General features: G+C 39.7%; 1 protein-coding gene across 3 annotated transcripts in view; it reads right to left on the bottom strand.

Moving 5' to 3' along the window:
* The window catches only part of LOC110985237 (uncharacterized), a 57,100-nt gene that overhangs the window by 9,977 nt on the left and 21,049 nt on the right, over positions 1-26,074 (bottom strand). For 2 of the 3 annotated variants that reach the window (XM_022246115.2, XM_087138918.1), the window contains exons 11-32: positions 24,076-24,229; positions 23,487-23,590; positions 21,884-22,753; positions 19,734-19,869; positions 19,322-19,490; positions 17,685-17,869; positions 16,612-16,866; positions 15,357-15,526; positions 14,245-14,398; positions 13,912-13,937; positions 13,721-13,747; positions 13,326-13,451; positions 12,081-12,209; positions 9,459-9,510; positions 8,938-8,972; positions 8,384-8,644; positions 5,687-6,338; positions 4,933-5,184; positions 3,584-3,807; positions 2,833-3,060; positions 1,392-1,493; positions 544-659 (exon numbers count right to left, since the gene is read on the bottom strand). In XM_022246115.2, coding sequence (XP_022101807.2) covers positions 544-659; positions 1,392-1,493; positions 2,833-3,060; positions 3,584-3,807; positions 4,933-5,184; positions 5,687-6,338; positions 8,384-8,644; positions 8,938-8,972; positions 9,459-9,510; positions 12,081-12,209; positions 13,326-13,451; positions 13,721-13,747; positions 13,912-13,937; positions 14,245-14,398; positions 15,357-15,526; positions 16,612-16,866; positions 17,685-17,869; positions 19,322-19,490; positions 19,734-19,869; positions 21,884-22,753; positions 23,487-23,590; positions 24,076-24,229 — 4,427 coding nt within the window. The remainder of the gene's footprint in view (positions 1-543; positions 660-1,391; positions 1,494-2,832; positions 3,061-3,583; positions 3,808-4,932; positions 5,185-5,686; positions 6,339-8,383; positions 8,645-8,937; positions 8,973-9,458; positions 9,511-12,080; positions 12,210-13,325; positions 13,452-13,720; positions 13,748-13,911; positions 13,938-14,244; positions 14,399-15,356; positions 15,527-16,611; positions 16,867-17,684; positions 17,870-19,321; positions 19,491-19,733; positions 19,870-21,883; positions 22,754-23,486; positions 23,591-24,075; positions 24,230-26,074) is intronic. The other variant, XM_087138919.1, reaches the window with a different exon arrangement.

Below are 26,074 nucleotides of genomic sequence, written 5' to 3'. Positions count from 1 at the left end.
ATGCCTTACAGTCATTTTGCAAAAGCTAATTTATAAAATCAAGACATTTATCAAAATCAAGCACTGGCTTCGTGACAGGTCAGCCAAAAATGTTAAGTTTTCTCACAAATATGTGCTCAATATACGAGGGTTGCCACTTCTGAGAGTATGAATTATAAATAACCACAAAATAAAAATCCTATGCCCAGTTGAATTCAATCTTAATAGGTGAATCCATAATTGATGTCTTTACATGAATGCCAGTTCTCTAAAAAGATTATTAAATGGACAAGTTGTAGGGGATGGACACCAACATGACAGAGTTTACTCTGAAGAAATCAAACCCAAACAAATAAGTTGACGATAAAAAGAAACAGCAAAGATATAAATGCCAGATAGTATTCAATTCCAACAAAATGCTTTTATGGAACCAAAGATTGTCTGATCTTTTGGACACATGACTAACATTTTTGGTAGCCCTTAATTCTTGAAGTTTTGAAAGTAAATTTTTTTTATTCCATTAGTTAATAAATTCCACGAAATAGAAATGATACTAAGTCTAACTTTGCTGTCGTCAGGAGGAATCTGTCAACACTGCCTCTCTGAAGGATCTTCCTCTCTGGATCTTCCAGGCATCTTGATTTGGTTTCATCATCTTCTCCAGATAGGGTGAAACTCACCTGTGATGTGAAATTTTATGTTAAATGATTTGAGGATTGAAATCATCCACGTTATGAAGGATTTTCAAGTGACGTGATATCAGAAGTGAATCTGGTAAAAATGGCAATCTAGACCTAGTGCCAAGATTTTGGGGGTCTACAGAGATGTATCTCAAACTGCTTCTGAACAAAAATATGAATGGAAAGACTACGGTGGATAAGGAGCGTCAGGTTAAATTAACAGTTTGCTAAGCTAATTTAATGAGAAATACATGTATATATAGACTTTTCATTTGAAACCCGAAAAATGCCCATCTACAAACATTGAGAAACCCATCCCTCTGAATAATGGTTTGTACTGAAAGATTTCAGTTCTCTGTGAATTAAACTTTGAAAGAGGTCTCATAATACACGATATCAAGGAAAGGCCACATTACAGCACAAAGTGATGGACTCTGGTATTTCTAAAGCTTATTTTCTCCAAAGGTGGAAAATGGATTCATCTGTTTTGCATCAAAACTCTTCATTATGTTCAATGTGTCCCACAAGCGAGTGAGAAATATTCAAGAATCTGCTTTGGTAGGAATGGAACCCAAGACTTTTTGCTTTCTAGTCCAGACGTCTTAACTACCAAGCTAGTTACAGTCAAATGGCCTGTTCAAAGGACCAGTTTGAAAATTCTTACAGATCTAAGCTACTGTTTGGTTGCAACCTTATCCCCAGGATTGATTAAGCTTCATGACATACATATACCTTAGACTCTGTGCCGGAATTCAATCTCTTTCCAGTGACTACCACCATCTCATAGAGGTAGGAGTGGCTTGGATTGTTATCTGGTAATGGTGTTACTCCGAGCTGGATATTTACAATAAAAGAAGCCCAACATTTTCATTTTTTATGGAACAAGTTATCCTGTAGCTTGATCAACATCATTTCCAAAACTTTCAAGAAATTCATAATGACAGTCTTGGCTTTGGGAGTGATTTCAGACTATGTTGTCTCCAAAGAAGCACCAAATATACTGCAGCAGAAAGGAAGTTTCAGCAAACATACTATTTTCAAAATATTTTGAGATGGGGTAAAATCCAATAAGTACAGAGGGCCCAGGCCTTATCTTATTTCCTCATGGTGAATCGGATGTATTTTGGTAATGACTGAATCAACTGTTTATAGATGGGCAATTCCAGAAATCAGGGGTTCAAAAGTGTGACATTTTGGCTTCCCTGTTCCATCTGACCTATATTGATATGGAAATATCACCAGAATTGATTTCAAACAATTACCATTTATTTGGCAGGTAATTTGCATTAATTCATCACTCTTGGAAATTAAAAAATGTGTTCTGAACTAACAAACTCATATGTCAGATGAGACAGGGACATGAAAAAAACAGACCCCTAATTTCTGGAAGTACCCAGATATCATGTAGATGTGCAACATGTTCATTTGTTTTTTGGTTTTACTGAAAAGCATATAAAGATTTCTGCCATGAAAGAGTTGCTGTGAACAAGGCTCTTGTCTACACCTCACAAGTCTGGTTGCTAGGACTCTGTTGGGTTGGGACACATTTGATAAGGCCTTGTCACATCCAGGGTTAAACCCTGACTGATATTACTATGACTTTACGCCAAGCATGTTAATTTCATACTAGGTTTCATCCTTGTAGTAATGTATATTATTTACACTGTATTCTCAGTGTGGTGCAACAGACAAACACATGGGTGTATTTGCGGTGCAACTGGGGACCCCCTATTGTTCCTCTTTTGTTTGTAACTTTTTCAGAAGACCACCCAGATGTTTTGTACACAGTTGTCAATCAGGGACCCTCTGTCAATCGGGGACCTTATTGTCCTCTATTGTTCAGGGTCCCCAATTGAATGCAAAAACAAACTCACACACACACAAAATCACAAGCTTGGTCAGATGGGATCCCAACCCATGAATTCCAGAGTGAGTGGTTGGCTTGAATCCAATGCAGCAGAAAGTAAGAATCCCACATGGAAAAAAAGTGTAACCAATATAATTTGATGTACCAGTAAAGCATAGAATATACCCTGCAAGTGCAGGATTTGGGAAACACAGCTCCTCAGAGAACAAATAAAATGAGGGTGAATTCAATTCCCCCATTAGGGTTAATGGAAGTTTTTTGTCACAACACAAACTCAACAGAATAAGGAGATGTAAATAAACCAACCATCATGACGTCCTTCTTGTCCTTCCGACGAGCCCATATGAAGATAAATAAGAACAGTGTATAGACCACACAGCAAGTTATGATGATAGTGACGTGATCCCCTGGGTTAAAATCGGTAAAGGCCAAATCAAAGTCCAAGGGAACAGGTTTGACGATCCATGTTGTTGTGAAGGGAGTCAGATGGCTAGTCTGACAAATTGGAAGGTTGGTCTTTTCATCCAAGATCACCTAAAGAAACAAAGATGAACCAAAAGATGAATAAAGTAACATAAAGTTTCTACAAGAAGGTTATCTTGGGTTAATTACGTATAGAAAAATTCTACACAGTTCACATGCAGAGCTGTACAGCTGAGCAGGCTTATAAGTTTTTTCTGTTTTATTCCGAAGTCTGTGATCAGGGTGAGACAGCAAATCATTAAAGATTTGCCTTCTGGGATTGAGTTTTTAGAATTGTCAAACCGTGGAAAAAAATCTGAACAATTATTATTTACAGGTATTTCAGACATCCTAGAAAAAAAACTTGTCAGTAACTCCTGAATTAAGAGCATTTTTTAAATGAGTGGATTTGGCTTAAACTTCGATTTCGCTGGTTTTAGTCAGAGCTAGAACATGTAGTTTTGAATGCTTCTTCAAAATGGCTGGAACCAGCGAAACCAAAGTCTAAGCCAAATCCACTCGTTTTTGAAACGCTTGTAGTGTCTACATAATAGCGAAAAATGGCCTTCGACAAGTAAAGACACTAGTCTAATACCTGGACTCCATCTGTATTCCATTGATTTGTCTTGATTTGATAGAAGCTGCACTGAGCTTGCAGGATCCTCAAGGAGTAGTTCAAAGTAAAGTTTTCTTTTGGTGTTCCGTCTTCTGCCAACTCAGCAAGACGGAAAAAATATTTCCCTAGATTGCCTTTGTGATGTTTTGGTCCAAACATGATGGTATGGGAAACTGGCTTGGTGGGCATGGTATCTGGATCACCTGAACATTGGAAAAAAGTCTTAAGAATCAGTTTAAACTCCTCTTAATCAGTACAAATCCACAACACAGGTCCTTCACAACTTAATACCACAGGTCCTTCACAACTTAATACCACAGGTCCTTCACAACTTAATACCACAGGTCCTTCACAACTTAATACCACAGGTCCTTCACAACTTAATACCACAGGTCCTTCACAACTTAATACCACAGGTCCTTCACAACTTAATACCACAGGTCCTTCACAACTTAATACCACAGGTCATTCACAACTTAATACTACAGGTCCTTCACAACTTAATACCACAGGTCCTTCACAACTTAATACCACAGGTCATTCACAACTTAATACCACAGGTCATTCACAACTTAATACCACTGGTCATTCACAACTTGATACCACAGGTCATTCACAACTTAATACCACAGGTCCTTCACAACTTAATACCACAGGTCATTCACAACTTATTACCACAGGTCAATCACAAACCAGTCCCGTACCAATCACAAACAAATCACAGATCAATTACAAACCACTAACAGGTCAATGACAACCTGACGACAAGCTAAACACAGGCTAATTGCAGACCATTCACAGGTGTATAAAGAGATAGCCACAAGCTGAGCACAAGCCACAAGCTAAGCGCAAACAGATCACAAGTCATTACCAGTTCAATGACAAGCCAGTCACAAGCTAATCACAGACCAATCACATCAGTCATAAGCTAAGTGCAAAGCAGTTACAAGCTAATCACAGGTCAATGACAAACCAGTTATAAGCTAATAACAAGGCAATCACAGGTCAATAAAAACAAGCTAATCACAAACTATTCGCAAGCCAATCACAGACCAATGCATGCCAGTCACAAGCACAAGTTAAGCACAGATCAATCACAATGCAATCTCGAGTCAATCACAAATTTCATTACAGGCCAATCACAGACCAGACATAAGCTAATCACAAGTCCCTACTACTCAAGTGAACGCTGACAAAAACAACCTTTGTTATAGTTCACCCTGAGTAGTTTTTTTTATAATAATTTGAATTAGCAGTTGACTTGCAATCTGCTGTTTGATATCTTGTACTGATCTATAAATGTACGCTCTCAACTCATCAATACTTACTGATGTTATTTGATGCCACTGTATCATTTTCAACTGAACTATTTGGCATATTCATATGCTGATAAATATTTGAGGAATTACTGATCGTTGACAAGTTATCTGTAGTTGTAGAAAACATGGAATTAGTTGTTGGATTCTGTGTCATTGGATTTGGAGTATTCTGTGCCATTGGATTTGGACTTTCACGGATTTCAAGAAGTCGCCAGCGTCCTGTCGGTACACTCCCAGTACTCTGTTCAAGGCCGTCTTGTCCTAGTCCAACAAAATTCAAAAAGGGATGTACACGATAGGAAACTCAACAAAGAAGCAAATCTCTTTAAAGGTAATACAACAATCTGCTACTGAACACGTGGTGTATTGATGATGATTGTGCATTTCATATGGAACAAAGTACAGCCTTAAATCTCATGCTAAGGGGCAAAAAAAAGTTACAGTTTACTGTTGGTCATCGCTGTTTAATCATCCGCAGGCCAAACATGTAAGCAACTCTGCGTGTTACACTGACAGGGCAGACCTTGCATCCTCGTCTGAATAACCTCAGACATGCTTCATTTTCAGTATACACTTTTGGGAATACATAGCTGGCTCACTGGAGTCAAAAACTTTTGAAATGAATTCTGACATCAATATTCATATGCTATTAATCATTCACAGTGGTTGTGACCTGAGTTATGATTAGCAACAAATTCTGATGTGGCTTGTGACTGACTAGATAACAATCTATTACATTATTTGACCATATTGTCAAGCTTACCTGCAACAGTGGTCTCAGTGTTTGGATCCTGTCTTGTTGAATAACTGGGAGTTTGAATGAGATTGTCTGGGATGGTGTGGTTGTTGTCTATTGTTGAATAATCATTGTCTGCTGGCGAGTGATTTGTTGATGAAGTGTCTACTGTAGACAGCAGACTTGTATTTGAGCTTAGTGGTGTACCGGCTGTTGAGTTGTAAGAAATGTTATTTGAGATGAAATCAGTAGAAGCCAGCATTATTGCTGAACTGGTTGTAGACTCGGCAGTTTCTTCATCAGTTTTGTTTGGGAGAACGAACATCCAATCATACTCGTCAAGCATTACTGTATTGTTGAAGCTTATGAAAAGTGCATAGACCATAGAATCATTGTCTGGTCGTAATTCAATGAACACACTCTCTCCTGCTCCTTCCACCTGGAAACTGTGCGTGAAACTGGAGTTACCCTCAGTCACTTCAAAGGTAGTGAAATTCTCCTCGGCACTGGTAGCCAGTTTAGAGAAACTGATATTGATGAGGTTGTCTTGGGATGAGCCGTTCACCGAGATTTCTGCCGTGTCATTGGTGAAAAATGTGATGTTGACTAAGCCACCATCCTGTCTGTCAGGATGGCTGCCCTCAACAAAACGGTAGGAATTGATTGGTGTGGACTGCAACTGTTGGAAAGAAGACAAAAAATCTCAAACTCTCTGAGTCCAAACAGATGCTTCCAGAGCTGACAGCAATCAAACATCTTTTTTACCACAGATATTTGTGCTGTGATATCCAGTAATCAGCACAGACATTTTGCATTAACCACGCATTAACACAAAATCTTTTAAGGGTACAGGTTTTAGAGGTGAACCTGTTGTTTAACTCTATGCTTTTCTTTAATGCCTGAAAACAATTCAACATCGTTTTGGTCAGTGCACTTTTCAAAACATTTAAAATCGTCAACAGTTTTCTGGACAACAGAGGGCAACGTTGATGAGATGTCAATCAGGAAAGACACTTCTCAGTTTATTTGTTTTTCATTCAAATAGTGAACCCAAAATTTGCACACAAAAGCATTTCTAATGACAGTAATTTATACACACCCCTAGCACCAAATTCCATTACCCTGCTCACCAGGCCACAAATATTCCCAACCATTTCAGCTGTGTGGGGCTACAGCTCAATACTGCAATTTCAGCCACAAATAATTCAAAGATAACAACCATCTCTGCCCTAATACATGCAGGTACCCATTTATAGCACTGGGTGAAGATAGGTCACAATATGTGATCAACAGCTGGATTTGAACCCCTGACCCCGGTGTTTGCCAATCACAAACCCTACCCAGGAGGCCAATACCAAAACGAAACAAACAATAATGAGTTATTAGCCATAATCTCCATAAGCAAACACTTTAACATTAACATAATGCATACAGAAGGCAATTGGTATTACATAGGTATACGTTTGGTTTCAGGGCTCAAACTTGACGGGCGCAGGTAGCTAAAATGCACCTGTTTGTCTCAGAAATGTGCCCATAATCAAAGACGGGCACAAGTACTTACACCTGTTTGATTCTATGTACCAGAAAATTTTTACCGTTTGTTTCTACTTTTGTCATGAGAACTTTTTTACTTCACTTTGGACCAGCCTTGTCACGGAACCATAACACGGTGCAATTTTGTTTACGATGTCACCGAGCACATGCCGCAGTCTCGCATGCGATGCATGCACACACATGAACGTACACACACACGCTTACCCGCGGCCAGTGTTACGATTGTATGGAAACTGGCCCCCTCGTTCGTAAATTCAAGCGAGACGAGTGGATTCAGCTTAGACTTCAGTTTCACTGGTTCCAGTCATAGCTTGAACATGTGGTTTTGAACCATGTTCCAAAATAGCTGGGACCAGCGAAACCAAAGTCTCAGCCTAATCCACTTTATTTAAAACGCTTGATTGCTGCAGTTAGTTCCCTTTTACATCTGTGTGCATATGCACGTTATAAAGACCGAGTGCCTGACTTTTTGCATAGTGTTGCTAAGCACATGCTTGAGGTTCCAGTTGGTCGCCTACTCACTACTAGTTGTACGTCACGTGCAACCCACAACAATAACAACTCAATCAAGGCTTTAATATCTGCCAAAGTCTAAGCCGTACGTTATCAGTGTCATTAATTTAAACAAAAGCAACAGCAAGGACCAGGGTCTTTGCTTTGTTTTCTTGAACATATGTCTTTAATATTGTATGGGAGCTACTTGCTCTCGTAAAGTGACATATTCAGCTAAGGAGCAAGTACTTGCTTCCGTGATGATTAGCCCAATTTCGAACCCCAAGTTTGCAGCTCACCTAAAAATTCACTGAAACACAGGTACATTTCCAAGGGAAGGAAACGAATTTCAAAATTTGCAGACCCTTTGGGATGAAAGTTGATTGCACACTAGCCAAAACTGACTAATGAAAAATTCTAGCTGTTAGTGTTCAGTTCTGTACCCTTGTATTATAAAGTAGCATTATTTTTTCTTATGACAAAGAGATTCCTTATACTAGATCCAGCCCATGTCAGTCAATGTCTAAAGTCCAATTACACTTTAAATCCATGACCCAGCCTAAGACTGTCTTATGTTTTCTGTACCAGCAAATCCTGGTAGAATTAGATATTACAAACCCACTTTTTGCATCCACATTGTCATCTACATGACACAAGATTCTAGTTTTCCAAACTCACCTTCAAATCCACAGCATCATTTAAATTACAGTCCTCGTCATTTTCCATCAGTTCACACCATCCAGGCATCACAACCTCCCCTATATTATCACTAATAGTCTGGTTGGCAATCTCAGATGCTTTCTGACGGCTTATCATCAGCTTCAGAGAGGGAGAAGAGAGCAAGGTTGGCTGCTCACCGGGGAGCTTACTATCGACGACTTGAGTGAAGAGGCGCTGAATAGAATCTTCCATCTCACTTAAGACAGCCTCAGCTCTCAACTGGAAAAATCAAAATATAATTACATGTAATTTTTGCAAGTGTATGGTGTTATTTTTACACTGGGTTTTTAACGCCCCTCCAATGCATATTGGAGTGCCTGAGAAACACCACACAAGGATCTGTAAAATTGGAAATTTCAGAAAGCTACAAACTTATTGGGTATTTCTCTGTTTGTGTCATGAATTAGTAAATGCATGCCAGCAGGAAATTTATCATGGAGTAGATGTAGAACACAGACAAGTGCTGAAACTTGTACAATTTTGGTGTCAACAAGCCAACTTCTAACACTTACGTGGGATTCTTCCTGGTTCTGTTGTTGACTCAGAACTCAAAAGAAAAGGGATAAAAGTCAATGTAAACCAGAAACTCATGGAGAACATGTCAATATCATGCAAACCTATCCTTACCAGTAAGAGAGAGTTGAATAATTGAACTAATCTCAGTTAACCATCAACAACGCTAATAGCTTCATTTGCACCATGTTATTGTAAACAGTTACAAACTTAAGTTTTGTAAAAAAAAATGTTCAGGAGAATTTTTGTAGGTTTTATTCACCTTTTGTTTGAGGCGATTCATCAAGAAACGGCAGTGTAATTACAAAACAGTCAGTAAACTGTAAACATTTAGGTTACTTGACCTTAATCTTTCAACAAAAGTTAGGAAAACAAGATTCCCATGGAATGACTCTTTGTAAAATCCAACAAAGGGTTTTACTAATACATGATAAAATAAAGACAATGATTACAACCTACATGAAATTAGCGACTAAATAAAGATACAACTGAGGAGCACAATGAGAGAAATCAGTATTACCTGACTGTTTGTCTTCCGGATCAATAGGGTTGGTAACTGACTTGCTCACTCCCTGTCATCAGAAATTGTTACAGTCAATATCTCATTGATATGCGTTGAATCCTGAAAGTTATTGGGCTAGTTGAAGCGATGACATACATCACCAGAACAATGGATGGCTTGGACGATTTAGTCAATCATTTGGGACCAAGCACGGACGTATATAAAAAACCTGGACTTGCAATGCCAATGTATGAAAAAGAAGCCAACCAGCAGCCATTTTACCGAGCCGAATACAAAAGCGTGGGTCGGCTCCCTTCTATCGACGTCAGGAAGAACAAAGGTGGGCATTGCCAGGAAAGCTTCGTATTCGGCTCGGTAATGGCAGCGAGTGGATTCAATGATCTCTACAAGCTGATTAAGGGCATATTGCGAGTCCAGATTTTATTACATTGCATTCCCACTTGAATTGGGAAAAGGTGAAGCTTGATCTGGTATTTTGGTGTGATCATTATCTTACCGCAACGAAACCGCAAGTTGTGTTCCTACTTACGCTTGATTCACCTTTTTGGATGGAAATGTCGAGCCCAAGAGGTCACTGAGTTCGGTATTGCGCATGTTCTAGCTTGCTGAGTGCGCGCTCTGTGGCAGTGTTGCGTGTTGGGGCAGCATGCATGTGACCCTGCGGTGTTTTGGGGTGCAGAGTTCTACCGATGTGATGACCTTGAATCGGGCCGAGTGTTCAGCCTAGTACGTTGTCTCTTCAAACTTTGCTTCCGTTTTTGATACTCCGTTACACGCTGCGGGCTATACGCTAACACTTAGTAATTAGTTTTGATGGAAAGCAGGTGAAATTACTCAAATGAAAAAGGTTGAAAAACAGACGAATGCGCAACGAAAATTGTGAGGGCTAGGTACACATCACGGCATGCTAGCCCGTAGTTCAGCAGTAGTTTTTTGTATAACAGGTTTTGCCCTTACCCAACGTATATCAGTAAGCACTGTATGCTCAGTGCTTGTCCGAGAGCTTGCGAAAAAAACCTCACAAGCTTACTCGGGTGGGACTCGAACCCACGACCTCCTGCTTACTAGTGCAGATGTCTTAACCACTTGACCACCGAGCTTGCCGGGGTTGGCTGGTCGGTCCGAGTCAAATGAAGCAGCAAGTACCGCGAACTATTTTTTTCAAGATGTATTTTTTTTGCGTTGGGGAGATGTTAATTTTATATAACAGGTTTTGCCCTTACCCAACGTATATCAGTAAGCACTGTATGCTCAGTGCTCGTCCGAGAGCTTGCGAAAAAAAACCTCACAAGCTTACTCGGGTGGGACTCGAACCCACGACCTCCTGCTTACTAGTGCAGATGTCTTAACCACTCGACCACCGAGCTTGCCGGGGTCGGCTGGCCGGTCCGAGTCAAATGAAGCAGCGGGTACCGCTTGTGAGGTTTTTTTTTCGCAAGCTCTCGGACAAGCACTGAGCATACAGTGCTTACTGATATACGTTGGGTAAGGGCAAAACCTGTTATATAAAATTAACATCTCCCCAACGCAAAAAATACATCTTGAAAAAAAAAAAAAAAAAAAAAAAAAAAAGTTGTTTTTTGTGCATGCTGTGCACGTTAAAATTTCTCATGAGCTACATGCCAAAAAATGTCTTTCTTTGTTCATCAGACCGCAAAAGTTTCGCACCAGATAAAATTGCCGGATCAGATCCACCTTTTGCTTTCCCATCTGATCGTGATCCACCAATTGGGGGATCTGATCCGGCAATTTGACAAAAGGTGGATCTGATCCTGATCCACCTTATAACGGTTAGCGTTCCCACTACACACAATTGCCGGATCTGATCCACCAATTGGGGGATCTGATCCACCAATTGGGGGATCTGATCCACCAATTGGGGGATCTGATCCACCAATTGGGGGATCTGTATCCTGCTCCAGAGGAGGATCAAGAAAGGTGGATCTGATCCTGATCCACCTTATGACAGTTAGCATTCCCACTACACACAATTGCCGGATCTGATCCACCAATTAGGGGATCTGATCAGGCAATTTGGCAAAAGGTGGATCAGATCCCCCAATCAGTGGATCAAGTGGGAATGGGCTATTATACACATCCGTGGGACCAGGCCCCAGGGCATGGTTGCTCCGCTGGTTATCAATAATCAATTTTATTTATCGCTACAGAGGGAACCATTCATATGAAGGTAATTGTACCAGATTTCAATGACTATGTACTCTGCGAGAATCGCAGCCAACGGTGAAATGTGACCAACAACGAGAAAAAAATTAACCGACTAGGGTCGTTCAATTGTAACAGAATTGTGCATGCGCATTGCTAAAAAGCAATTGACTACTGATTGAACTATGCATGTAGTTGCCACCACAACTTGCCCATTGTTGTTAAGGAGTCTAGTTGGGTTTGAGTTTACCATCAACACGGATTTCAAGTCTTTCATTGGTTGTTTGCATTCCTTGTCTCTTAACCTGCCTTCAACTTTTCAAATATACTCAACTGCACCACTGTAACACTGCATGTCAACACTGGCAAAAAATGCTAAAACAAGTGATCATATATTTCGAATTGTAACAAAGATTGTAGGAATTTTTTTTCAAGAAAAACATCCATGATACTGACCGCCAGTATGTTTCCGGCAAATGAGACAATTCCCTTGCCAACATTATTCACTTTGGATTCATCACTGGTTGTCTTGGTGTCACTTTTAACAAAACTGACCATATCATCCACAATCCCTGACAAGGTACTCTGAAAGATAAGAGAAATCAAAGAATTCTTATACAAACATCATAATGAGATGAACTATGACCTCTAGTGGCCTGAATGTAACAGTTACAATCTAAAGACACATGGTTATTGCACACTCTGTTTGTTTTGACAAGAAAGAAGCATATTTGGCACTTAACTCATTTCTTTAACCCCACAGTTCACATCGTAGGGTGCTGACTTAACCTCACAAGGACATGAGACACTCAAAGACAAGACAACATTAGTTTCCGTGCAATATTCAAATTTGTCTTGATGTGTAAGGTAAATATTCAAACTAATTTGACCACATCAGTGGTCAGAAGCTCAAACCTGACCATCTGTCAATTACAGAGTATGTTTCTGTGTTGTGGCTTATACCCGTGCAAAGTTCCTACCATCAACAACACACAATAAATTTGCTGTTAAGTACATGTATTAAGGACTTCCAACTGGAGAAAGTTACCCTAAAGGAGCTGGGGGGGTGCGGAATCGGCCCCTCCTTGACATTTTTTTGATATCTATGCAGTGCTTTGATTTCAGGAACTGAGCCTTCAAGAGATTTAGAGTAACCCTCTGCAGTCATTTCGACACCATTTTTGTGAAAACTGAATATACAGTTTCTTGCGTAGTGTGCATTTTTCCGAGACAGATAGGCCAAATACTTTTTCCACTGCGATGCCAAATGCAAACAGGCTGGAATGGGTGTAGCCTGGAACTTCAAATGACTGTAACAACAATACCATTGAGTTTAAACTTCACATTTATAACAATGAGTGTCTTCACATGCACACTGAGTTTACAAAAATCAGCACAGAGGTGTGGGGGGCACATAATCCAGCCCCTCCCAGCTGTGAGATTGGTCAAAATATGCCAGCTCTTTAAAAGGTTAAGTGGCCATCTCTTGCTGGCATTATGATGGACAGGAAAAGATTTCTTTAATTAGAAAAATTGCCACAGCAGAAATTGCTTTTAAAAACATACATGAATGTGCAAAGATAGTATTATTTTGAATAATGATGATTTATTCAAATTTACTCAGCCCCACCAAGAGTCAACATTTGAGAAGTGGTGTGATCGGGTGAGGGGTGACCAGACAGTGATAAAGGCAAGACTCACCAGAGTACCAAGAGATAAAGTTGAAGTGTCATTAGTTATGATGCTGATAGTGCTTGACTTCAAGATAATGTCGTCTGAGCTTGTCGTTTTAACTGACGATTGAAGGGTTACCATTCTGTCTATTGCCTGCAGAAAAGACCACTCATTACAGTTACTAAATGACCTACAGAACAATCAATGACTCCATTAGTACAAACACAGATAAAACACACTGTACACTTCCTAACAAATGTGCGATCAATTAATTTGATCAAATGATCAACCAGTTTATTAATCCAATAATCAATCTTAAACCAGTGAACTTAAGCAATCCCACAGTCACTGATAAACATAATCAATAAATAAAATTATTCCAATTATCAAGTAATAAAAGACCAAATATTTTCAAAACTAACCTGAGTTTGTTCAGCTCTTTGATCTTCCTGTTTTGGTGCAACAAATAATGGACAGAAACATAATTATAAGATGTAATTTTTGCATTGGTAAGATATTTAGTTTGCATGCGGCTGTTTGCTCTTCATCAAAACTTGTTGATATCCATTTTTGTTAAGTGTTGCAAGTTGGACTAGTGCTTAATTCTGCCTACCTCTGAAATAGGTCCATCAGAAGAAGCTGAGAAAGATAAAAGTGAAAGATGCATTATCAAAAATGCTTGAAGTACACGGTATCCACCATCTTGGAGAAGTTCAATAATGTGAAAGAACATTTTACTAATCAAGTAAAAACCAGAACCAGAAGCCACAATAGTATAATGGGTCAAGAATGGCACAGGCTTTATGCAGAATGCCTCTTGAACCAAAGAGAAGATGTGACTCAAGAAAACTGCAAGCACATTTCCTGTTTCAAAATGCTCGCAATATACTTGCCCTTGTGATACCAAATGGCATCTCCTTGGATGTGTCTAACAATGGAAGCTTACCAGTCGGCAATGCAGTGGTTGTCAATAGCAAAGATGCATCCAACAGAAGCTGTGCATTAATGACATCTGGATTGCCTTCTGACATCAAAATTTCATACAATGCCTCCTGCTCAGCGCTGAAGTTTTTGGATAATCCTGCAACAGGTGGATTGACCTTCAAAAAACAAGACAACACCAGAGTTTAAAAACTTGTGACTGTGTAGACTGAAACATGCATTCATACATGTACTGGAAGGCTCTCACTGAAGAAACGAACATACACAAATTATAAAGAAATCATTCTTGTCCACTGGAATAAGGGTGGGAATTTACGTTTAATTTGAAGAACATTTAGACAACTTTCCCATACCATTTAAACGTTTAGCCAACACTTTACAGTGCCCGCCGCTGCTCAGGTTTAATTCTCTGACCCAGTCACATGTGAGTCACATGTGAGTTGAACAGTTTCCTTCCTCTATAAAAGTCAACACTTTGAGCTCTGAATGAGCCTCCAGGTCAGATCTAGGTCATCTGACACCTGCATAGGGTGTGGTTATGTACTTATACCTTCAACTTGACCAAGTTGTAATGTAATGCTTTGTAATTCAGCCACGTGCATGCAAAAACCAAATCATGTAATTAGCACCTAAAATAACATTTTATTTATGGCTGAATACATCCCATCATCTGATTGGTCAATGCAGATCACATGATGTGACATAGTTTGACTAATTCATGGTGTTCGCGCAAGCAATACTCAAAAAGTGAAGGTTGTACAGCGGAAAAATAGCCAGAGAACTTCAACTGAAAAGTGTATGTTTAGAATCGCAAAATGAGTTCCATAACATTAAAATACATGCACTTAAATTAAACATAAATATTCTACAAGGTGTTGACATGGTTGAAGACTTATAATGAATTTATAGAAATTATTGCCCATTAGATGAGGATTTATTTAGACATTGTATAAAACAATTAATGCGTCTTTCACATTCACACAATGGAAATAATTTCCTTGGGTTATTGACTGAACGTTTCATTGCACTCAGTTTGCCTGATGGATTTCTTCTTACCACTTAACTCTTATTGCATTCATTATTTGCATAACGTGTCATTTTGGACAGGTTACTCACTGTAATGTTAGCAAATATGACAGTGGTCGTTGCCCCAATACTGTCCTCAGCAGTCACTCCTAAGGAGACGGAATAATTATTACTCTCGGAGCCAAGTGGTGGCTTGACGGTTACGTCAGAGGTTGTACCAGGCGAGTTGACAAGCACTGCTTCAAATGAGGCTGTCTCAGCTGAAGACAAAGCAAACATGAAAAACAGTCTCTTTAATCAGTTTGTCATTCTTAAAAAGCCATTTCCAGAATTTTTCAAAGAATTAAGAAAATTCCTTCCTTGAACTGAAGATATGGGTGGTACAAAATGCATAACAGAACCGGCATCTTGAGATTTTAAAGACATATTTTCAGAAGGCAAAGGCGTTGTAAAAATAACTGTTGCAATAATGCTAATATAGGGTATGGTTTTTCACCACACAGATCCATTGGCTAGTGTCACAAAGAATTGTAAACTAGAACTGAGCGCTGTTTGTGTGTAAAATTGGACACAAAATTGGGCCCTTTTAGTACAGCATGCTTGGTTGACCAATGTCCAACCTACCATAAGAAAAACATGAATACAAACAGATTGATACTCATGACGAATTACAAATGAACCTCCCAAATATGCCATTCATAAACACCTCAGATAGTTTTGCTATTCAACAACGTGCAACATGACCATGTATTAAGATTTGACAAGGCTTGCTATGATTTGATAATGCCTTCTGTGTAATGCGCTGGCAACTGGATATGAGATAATTTCAACCATAGCTATTGTTGTTCAAAAGTCTGTGCATGCTGTGGCCCACGGAACTCGCCATGTGTGCCAAGTCCATATCAGACAATTCTTCTCAACTACATGTAAGGATCATACCAAAAAATAGATGGGGGTGTTCAGCAAAATGAAAGTAAAATTCTTGAACAAAATCCTTGGAAATTTATCATACATTGACTTCTTTTGATTCTCTGACTGAAACGGTATTATGAACAGGAATACAGATGTGCTTGGTCAATCTTAGACTAACATTTAAGACCGGCCAAGCACATATTTATTCCCCTACTAAAAGTGATCCCCAGCAAAGCTGGATTATCCGATTGGCACTCTTGGCACTGTAGGCCTAGGAACAATTCCGGAGCCTACAAAAAATTTTGACAGCCTACAAAAACACTGCAGTGTGCTTCACTCTTCAATTCGAGTGGCTGACTGTATTGCTCTCTTATACAAAGTAACTAAGTAATGTTAAAACCATAATCCTCATTCCAACCTGCCCACAGCTTACCAAAGAATTTGTACACGGCTATACCCTCCCAGTCTTGCCAATCAGTACATTTGATATCCACAGACATTCCAGCCGTGATGCTGTCTGGTGTCACAGTACACTGCCCACTGATCGGAGCTTCATTCAATCGAATCTTCATACTGGCATAACCCCTGCCTCGTTCAGAGTTAACGGCATGGGCGGTGATCTCAAACAGGGAGTAATCAGGAAAAGCTGAAAAGAATTCCCTCTTGATGTAAAGATACTCTGAGTCCCCTGCAAGTGAACGTGAAATAGTGTCAGCAAAAAGGACAGTAGTATTCACTATATGATAGGCATAGAAATGTGGGGAAGTTTAAGGAAGCTAAGGATGCAATTCACAACTTCACTGGAGATGAAGTATGAAGATTCAGACATCTTGTGCAGGAACAATTCAACACATCATGGTGAACTCTGTATTAAGCAGTAACAAGTGAAGTCTACAGTTATCTGATTCATCCCAACACTTGAGTAATTCCCATTGAGTTTATGCATAGAGCTACAAGCTCTATGGTTTATGCACCTGCAGAGGCTTGAACTGTGGCCCAAAGCAAGCCAAAAGAATTTAATGAAAAAGTATTGAAAAAAATGGGAAGGAAAAAACAAAAAGGACAAGACTGAAAAGACTTAACACCAAAAGACAGAAACTTTTCAAGGACTAAAACCAATATAGTGTGTCAAAACAGATTGAATAAGGAGACTTTGGCTTTCAATCACTGACTCTTTAGCAGCAGACAGGATCCTGACTCAGGCAAAAAAGCACACCCCACAGTATACATGAAAAGTGATAGTATCTGCTGGTCTGCTCTCCAAACTAAGTGTGATCAGAGCATGCCGTCAAGTTATATGGGTAGAAGGACCAAAGTAAATAAACAGGGGGATACACTAACAGAAAAATACAGGGGGGACTCTAAACTAAAACTGTGCATTTTTAGAGAGGAACTACTCCTATGAAGAGATACTTGTAAAAAGTCGACTAAACTTCTAGCTCTGACAGACAAGCACCGATATGGTGCCAATAAGGTGCAAGTAAGTATGCATGTTTATGTACCCACCTGAAGTCCACATTTTCCAATTTGTTAGATTGATGCGACTATCTGAACCATTCAAAGCCTGTATGTCCCATGTGTAACGGACACCACTGCAGAATTCATTACAAGAGGCTGTTAGTCGCACACTTCCCGTTGGATTGATAACTTGTGCACCATCGCCTTGCATGTAGATAGTACCACGACCAATACTGGATGTTCATAAATAAAAACCAACCAACGATGTTCAGCAGAAATGTACATGTCACTCTTGTGCAATACAGTATACATGTATGCCTTCGTAGTCCACGGTTAGAACTATTAGAGGACCACAAAAACAGAGCATTTAAGCAGCCAATGAAATCTACAATGGTGGCAAATCTACTTATTTTAATGTTATTTTGATGAGTGTTGGGGTTGTGTCTTTTTTTTGTACCAATTCACAATGTCTTCTGAATTTGCTATGTTTTTCATGGGTGGAGGGAGTCCCAAGTCAATTCCCTGTTTGTGTTTTGGTGCTTCACTGTTGACTCAGTGCAAGACATTTCAAATGAACAAACTTGACACATTTTGTTTCTGATAGTTTGGGGTTTTGAATTCATACAGAAAAAGTGACACCACGGAATGTCATCATATAATGTCATAATTATCTATTGTCCTTAGACGGAATAGCAGAAAACAGTATTGACACCATTAGGCCGGGTAGTCCTAGCTTTTCAAGGTCTTATGTTTCCTACGTAGTCCTGTGCCATTCTCAATTTACTTTACTTTAAATACTAAACAATTTAGTTCTCTTAATCCATTTCTTATTGAAGTAATTGAAATTCCTTAATGTTTACTATGACCGGAGCAAGTTCATTTGTAGTTAATTTTTTTACAAAGTCTTACAGCAACATGTATGTAGATGTAAATCTGTTTCATTCTAGATGTTTTAACTGGTATCTTCCTTTCAATTTACTGTATTGTAAGTAAAATTGTCATTAATTCAACTCTAGGCCTGTGACGGGAGAGTAAATGAACCATATTCATTTATACACAGTCTAGCCATTACTATTGGTTGAGAGCCTGTCCAACGATCCTGCTTATTTAAACAGTTGATAAAGCACCGACTGGCTGTTTGCCACAAACTATATCCCCCACGTGTGCCAATCTACGGGGACAATTTGTTTAGCACTTCTCATGAGAGGCATATATTACAAAATCGGTTGAAATAATGAAGTCAAATTGTTGAATAAATCGTTAGAAATGTTAGATTTTAAAATTTAATTTGACTTTGTAACTCAAAAGGTGTATCAATAACTTGCAAGCTTGGCTGGCCAGAAACATTCCTTTAATAGACTGGCTCAGGAGAATGGGTATTGATAAAGCCTTCTGCTTGGGTAATATCAACGTCCAATCCCCTTTATACATTATATTTTTTCCCTTACTAACTCTACTACTACTAAGTTACTGGGTCTCCGTCACATTCAAACTAATGCCATTTGAGACGGTGTCTCAGTAAAAGTTTTTTCCTGTCTTAAGGATATGAGGTCCATGTGACGGCAAGTTATGTGTTTCAAAGTTGAAATTCTCATCCTAAAGACAGAGTGAACTGCTGTTGACAAGGAATGTCACGTTGAAATACAACACTAGCTGGTACCCTGCAGCACCTCTCAGTGCAATACCTTATAGCTGCCTGTGGTGGATCACCCTCACGAAGTTCTAGAACCAAGCTGAAATTACCCCTCCTAATGTCCTTCTTAATGATGACCAGGAGCTCGTAACGAATGTTTGTCTCCATGAGAGACGCATTCCAACTCAAAGCTGGAAGAGTGGAGTTCAAAACACCTGGACCTGGGGAAATCACACAAAGTGGATTAATGGAAGAAGCCCTTAAACCTTACAATGTAGCAGAATAGTACATGTGGAATGTTGCTCACCAATGCATGGAACATGACGTCTATCAAGCTTGTGCTTGCAATAAAAACATTACATATTCTAAAACGAACTGTTACCATTCTTGGGAATGTTTCAGATATGCCAGATTTGTAGTTACTTTATGTAACAAACATTTAGTATTTAAGCAAGCATTCTTACCTGTCCCAAAACAGCCACCTTTATCATCTTCCTTGGTGTAATTTTCTGGCCTTGTTTCAGGGATCTCCACATAGTAATCAAAAGAAGGGTAGTTCTCTCCAACTCGCCGGCAAGAATATTGGATTTTCTCAAATCCCTGAAAAATGGAGATTGAAAATAAGCACATTTGGGTCAATTGCTTATTATGAATAATTTATATTTTTCTGAATTTATTACAAGATTTGGAACTAGTTTTGGCTCCATGTGTAATAAAGATGGTTTTATCAACAAACTGACTGGGTGCTTATTAACCCTGAACCCACCTCAATCAACATTGGAGGATATTGGAGGATTCAGAATGAATGGTGATTGAAGCATGGAGGATTGAGGACGAATACCATTTTAAAGGCTGGAAGATTTCAGAGGATTGAGGATGATTAATGCTGATTTAAAAGCTGAAGGATTTTGGAGGATTGAGGATGAATGGAGATTGAAGCATGGAGGATTGAGGACGAATACCATTTTAAAGGCTGGAAGATTTCAGAGGATTGAGGATGGTCAATGCTGATTTAAAAGCTGAAGGGTTTTGGAGGATCGAGGATGAATGGTGATTGAAGCATGGAGGATTGAGGACGAATACCATTTTAAAGGCTGGAAGATTTCAGAGGATTGAGGATGGTCAATGCTGATTTAAAAGCTGAAGGATTTTGGAGGATCGAGGATGAATGGTGATTGAAGCATGGAGGATTGAGGACGAATACCATTTTAAAGGCTGGAAGATTTCAGAGGATTGAGGATGGTCAATGCTGATTTAAAAGCTGAAGGATTTTGGAGGATCGAGGATGAATGGTGATTGAAGTACATGTACTAAAAATCGGTCCCATAGTGGTGCATGTGGTCACATATTATACTGTTTACAATATACATGTACCAAGGACAGTGTGTTCCATTATTCGCTGCTGCTGGTCATAAATCACACAATCCTCAACTGCAGTGTGTTAAAACAAAGGCACATGTCTGCTTTATGTCAAAAGTAAAGCCGTTAGCCAACGCTGCAGAAAACAGCTTCAGCCCAGCAACCAACCTGATGTGCTCACCCCCCCCAAACTCAAAGTAGGGCCATGGAGGATTTTGGAGGATTGAGAATTCTGGTACTCATCATTTTGCGCATAAGCCAAAAAAAGAAGGATTTTGGAGGATTAAGGATGTGCCATAGTTGGTTTAGGGTTAACCACTTGCTGCTGGGTGGTTTAAAAAATGTACAGTGTACACAAACGAGACATTTTCAAGATTTTCAGTTTTCAAAATTCTGCAAAAATTCATCATTTTAATTAATGGACGTTTACACCCATACGAATGACTGTCTGGCGGCTACTCTAATCCAACAGATAAATCTATTGATGCCCGAGTATTTCAGCCAGGCCTGCAGCCTAGTAAAAAGAGCCCAGATTGTGCGGTGTTATGTAACTTTCTTTTGTTCACAAACTTGGCACAGGTGGTGGAGCGCATTTGTCCTCGATGGTAATCAGCTCGTGCTCAATCCCAAAAACTGTGGTATACCGTTTCAAAACAAAGCTGGATTATCTCCACTATTGACAGTGAAAAAATATTGGCAATGCCCAGTCAGTACAGTCTTTTGTTACAAGGCCCTGTTCCCTTTGTCCGACTTCGGAGACCCCGGCCACACGTATAAAGCGTACGTGTCCGGTGCCAGAAACCCTGGTGGAAAGTGGTTAATTAGAAAAATGAGCAAATAATTAACGGTTGAGGGATTTGAACCCATGACCTCTCAGTGCAATATCATCTAGGCTGCCAGCCCTTTGTGGTTCTTTCTATGTGTCTGTAGAGTATATATCTTTGTTCAAAAAGCACCAGTGAGAAGCCAAAAGATATTTTTGGGTGTTCATTTTTTTTAAACAGAGGAGTTAAACTGCAGTCAAGTTGTTTGATCAGGTTCACATTTTGTAATTTATTGACTAACCCCCTAAAACACCATTACTGAACACTTACATGTGCATGTACAATGTCTGTTCTCAAACTTGATGCACATGCACAATTTGGTAAAGCTCAGGAAGTACTCAACACATGTATGCCACCTGCTTGCACATGCTTTCAAGGGATGTCTCCCAATTCTGGTTGTCATATCAGCTTCAATGTGAAATTTACTGTACCTGCTCACCACCTGGTTCAACATCAGGATCTCTGGACACTTTTCCTGGGATAAGATTCAACACACTACCAAAGCTCTTGACAACAGAAGTCATCTGGCCTTCAATGAGTCCGACAATAAGTTGTGAGCGTTGCACGTCAATGTAGTCATAACCAATGGAGGAGTACTCTAAGTTCTCTGTCAGTGTCTTGTTCATAGTGACCTTGTAACCCAAACGGTATAAGCCCACGTCCAGAAAAAAGCTTTCAATGAGGAGCGTTGAGGTGTCTTCATCGAGTTTCTTCACTTTAGGTTGGTCCTTCAGCAGGGTACCGCTTTGTGGATCTAATTCCTCTAGAATCCACTCCTTGGAGTTATCCGTAAACCAACAGTTGACTTTGGTGACCCCTTGGAAAGCTAAGCGCTCTTTTCGGAGTGCGACTTTTGGTAGCCACCAGCCTGGGTTACCATTCTGGATACTGACCTCAGGTAGACCACAGTACTTCCTAGCCTCAGAGACAGGGAGCGAGATGGTGGTGTTATCGGTAGACAGTGTGTTCCAACCACTAGCCCGGGCTATATACATACTTTGACTACGGAAAACATGCTGCAGACTAAATAACTCTTTGAGTTCGCCATGCTGGTTGGAATGATTACCACAATGACCATAGGCTTCCTGGGCTGAACCATCACCAAAATCTACCACCACACAGGAGTTGGTTCCCTTGTCCTGTATGGTCACATTCAGGTGCCTGGTCTCATTGGCTCTGGACACACCTAAGTCGATGATGCGGATGCCACGGATAGGCCGTAAGGTATGAATGGTAGTTCTGACTTCCAATCCAGGTGTGACTGGATTACTGGCAGTTATGTTAACAGTGAAGGTCCCAAGCTAAAAACAAATATGAAATTCAACCATTATTGCAAATATTGTCAACTAATCAAACCAACACTGATTCCAATATCTGACAGACATCCACTCCATATTACATTCTCTTTTTGACTATAAAACACAGTGTTCTCATTACTATAGCTTGTCAACCAATGGCAGCCCTAGATTGAGCAGGTTTGGTTTTGTCAACCTTGCTTTCAGCCCTGTCTCATGTCACTTTTACGATAAGTAAAAGCTTGTTTCAGTCTGGGGGTATGCGTTCAACCCTAGGATGACCATGAGTGAAAATCCTAGTTGTGACAATCCTTGTTAATATGCAAATGTGCATGCAATCCAACCCAATATGACATCTTTTTCAGGGTTGATTCTGGGTCACTAGCATTACCGGCAAAATTTTCCATTGTGGAAAAGGAGAGCATGGAGTATAAATGACACAAACAACAAACCTTGGATTAAATTCCTTAAAACTCTGCAGATTGTGTCATGTTTAAAACCATGGGCACTGCCATGGATACTTGTATACACTTTACTCAAAGTCTTTTGCAAGCCACTTTTCCAAAGACTCGTCATGGGATTGCCAATATCTCATGGGTAGGGGACTAGTCTCCACTTGCACAGGTATGACACAGTCTAAAATAGCCAGGCCCTTTTAGAGTTCTGTGTGTAACAAATTCCTTCAAAGTAAATCTTTTTCTGGCACTGTTTTAATTTTGCAGTCTGGTACCAAACTGACCGATGGAAATTTATGGTCAATAGGGTTGTTTTCGAGCTCTTTGTGTGTGTAGTTTTCCAAAGCTGATCCATCACCAAAGTCCACGACATATTCCACCTCAGAACCTGGCAAGAAAACAAAAAGACTACATCTTTGGATTCAAAGACAATTCTGTGGATGTTTCAAATGCTCATTGATTGTCACAGAGAGAATGCAAATACATGTACCATCAAAAAGCCTCTTGAAGTAATAAAGTCTTTGCCTTCGACAAAGTTACAGCTGAAGGATATTTCCATTTGTGTTTATGCTTATCTTTACTTCAAAATTGTTGGATTACAATAGAGGGTGGTGTTGTGTGTGGGTTTTTTTTTGGGGGGGGGGGAGAATTTGGGGGCCTAAAAATATTTCCAGAACTCTTGATGCAATCTTAGTTTATGACCTTATCTGATGTGAGGCTCAAGTTAGCAGCTTTTATTTACAAAATAGCTTCTTTATTTTTTGGGGGGAAGGCATGTCCAGTGTCTTCCATCCACCCACAAATATTTTTCTAAAAGGTCATACCTTAAGAGCTTCATAAATCTTCATACGTCATAAAACCACAATGACTCACCTGCTGTGTAATCCATGTTGAAAATGACAGGTCTATCCAGAGGGAAGGTATCATTTAATGGACCATGGCCAGGACGAGGTGAAGAGCTTAATGATTTGGACGGCTTGTACATAGCAAGAGATGTCACTCCCTTCAAGAGCTCATAAACTGTAACCTGAACACACCAAAAACAGTGATGTGAGGCACTCAACTCTGTCTGTAAAGCCTGGTTTCCATATCAACGTACATGTAAAAAATGCAGAGAGCAATGCAATCAAGATGCAAACTGCAACGCGGACATATGGAAACATGTCAAACAGAAGGGTCGCAGGCAGTACAGACCAGCTTGTGAATGATCAGTCTGAGAGTTGAGCCATGTTCAACTTTGGCGACTGTCTGCATCGAGTAGCCATGGTGTCCCTATCAGAACATGCATGCTGACATGACCGGTGTGCAACGATGTGCCTCTTGCTTAATTCCACAAATTTCGCCCATTTTTCACTTAATGCTTAAATATCATAGCCCAGTGATCAACTAAATAGCTGTAGTCAATCTGCAAGTACATTTTGCGTGACAAATCACAGAGTTTATGATGCCATTTTGTTTCAATGTTTGAGTGGAATGACATCATGCACCATCTCTTTTGTTCATGTCTGCGTCTTCATGTTTTGTGTTCCGTCTGCATTACAAATGACCATATGAAAACCAGGCTTAACTCTGCGAATGAGAAAAGCAAACAAAATGGCCTATTTACTTAAAGTAGCACTGCAGTCTGTCTGCTTGTAACAATGGACCTGTTCGGTTGCAGAAATGACCCACTTCCTCACAGAAATGGCTTGATTGCTTTTTAAATAACTTTAAGGCTTGGTATAGCCTGTATTTGTTTGACTGACAAAAGATTCTTGATATGAGATGACTGCTTATCTAAAGTGCTACATGTGCACTGTACATGTACAAAACTAATTGCTGACTGTATAACATATATTATATGTATTCAACTCCCTAAAATGTCCAATTAGCAGTTGCTTGCAGATAGACCAACACTTTATGGTCAAGAACCCTTGAAGACAGTGGAGAATGTATTCAAAGGTAATTACAGTCCAATGTACCCAGTGCAGCAGCTTTCAATGATCTGTGTTTCTGTCCCGGTCCCATGGTCTCCAAAACTCCAAATAAAATGTGTACAACTGCATTAATTGAAATCACTTCATGATGGGTGAAGAGTCAAGCCGAATATGTGATGTTGTCTGGCCACAGTTCTTAAATGACATGTACTGTAGTTGCGGATTCAGGCGACAAGAATACTATCTAACCTGAACAATGTCTGATATTGCATAATACAAAACAAGAAGCGATGTTTAAAACCAACATGAAAAACTCCCAGCACAAAAACGTTTTAAAACTAACTGAGCACTGAGCACTTGCACAGTGAATGAGTAGCACATACAGTACCTAGCCTAAGGCTACATGTACACATTAGATTTATTGGCATAAAGTGGCATTGCTAGACATATGGTACCTACATGTCCATGTGAAGAGGCCACACCAATATAAAGATGTTTTGACCGATAAAAGCACATTACGGCTGACAGAAAGTCAAATGAAAAGTGCTAAATTGGTACAATATCTGCAGATCTGCTGACATTATCATGGCAATGGTCAATTTTATATTGAAAACTTCTTGACCATACTGTCATAGCTTGACTGGTTCAAACTGCAAACATTTTAATCACTTGCCAAGGGGTAACATCTCTGTAAGGTTAATGCCACTATCTCCTGAGCATAAATATCCTTGAAACCAGACATTTTGTCACAGGCTTACAGGTATCATAAATCACGTGCTAATTGCACTTGGGATGGCGTAATGGTACACAGGTACGGTCTTCTGATAATAGAGACATATCCCCTCAAGATTTGAGTATGGATTCCTAATAGATGCTCATAATGCCTTCTATTTTAGGGTGGTATGGGTTTTCAAGAAGCTGGGATGCCTAGAGGCCTACTGCTTGTCTGCGGTACC

This window comes from Acanthaster planci, linkage group LG07, assembly GCF_054643075.1.
Source record: "Acanthaster planci isolate LZ-2023a linkage group LG07, COTS_SCS, whole genome shotgun sequence".
In the NCBI taxonomy this organism is placed as follows: Eukaryota; Metazoa; Echinodermata; class Asteroidea; order Valvatida; family Acanthasteridae; genus Acanthaster; species Acanthaster planci.
The sequence above is the reverse complement of the archived record's forward strand: the minus strand, read 5'-3'. Positions and strand labels throughout refer to the sequence as shown.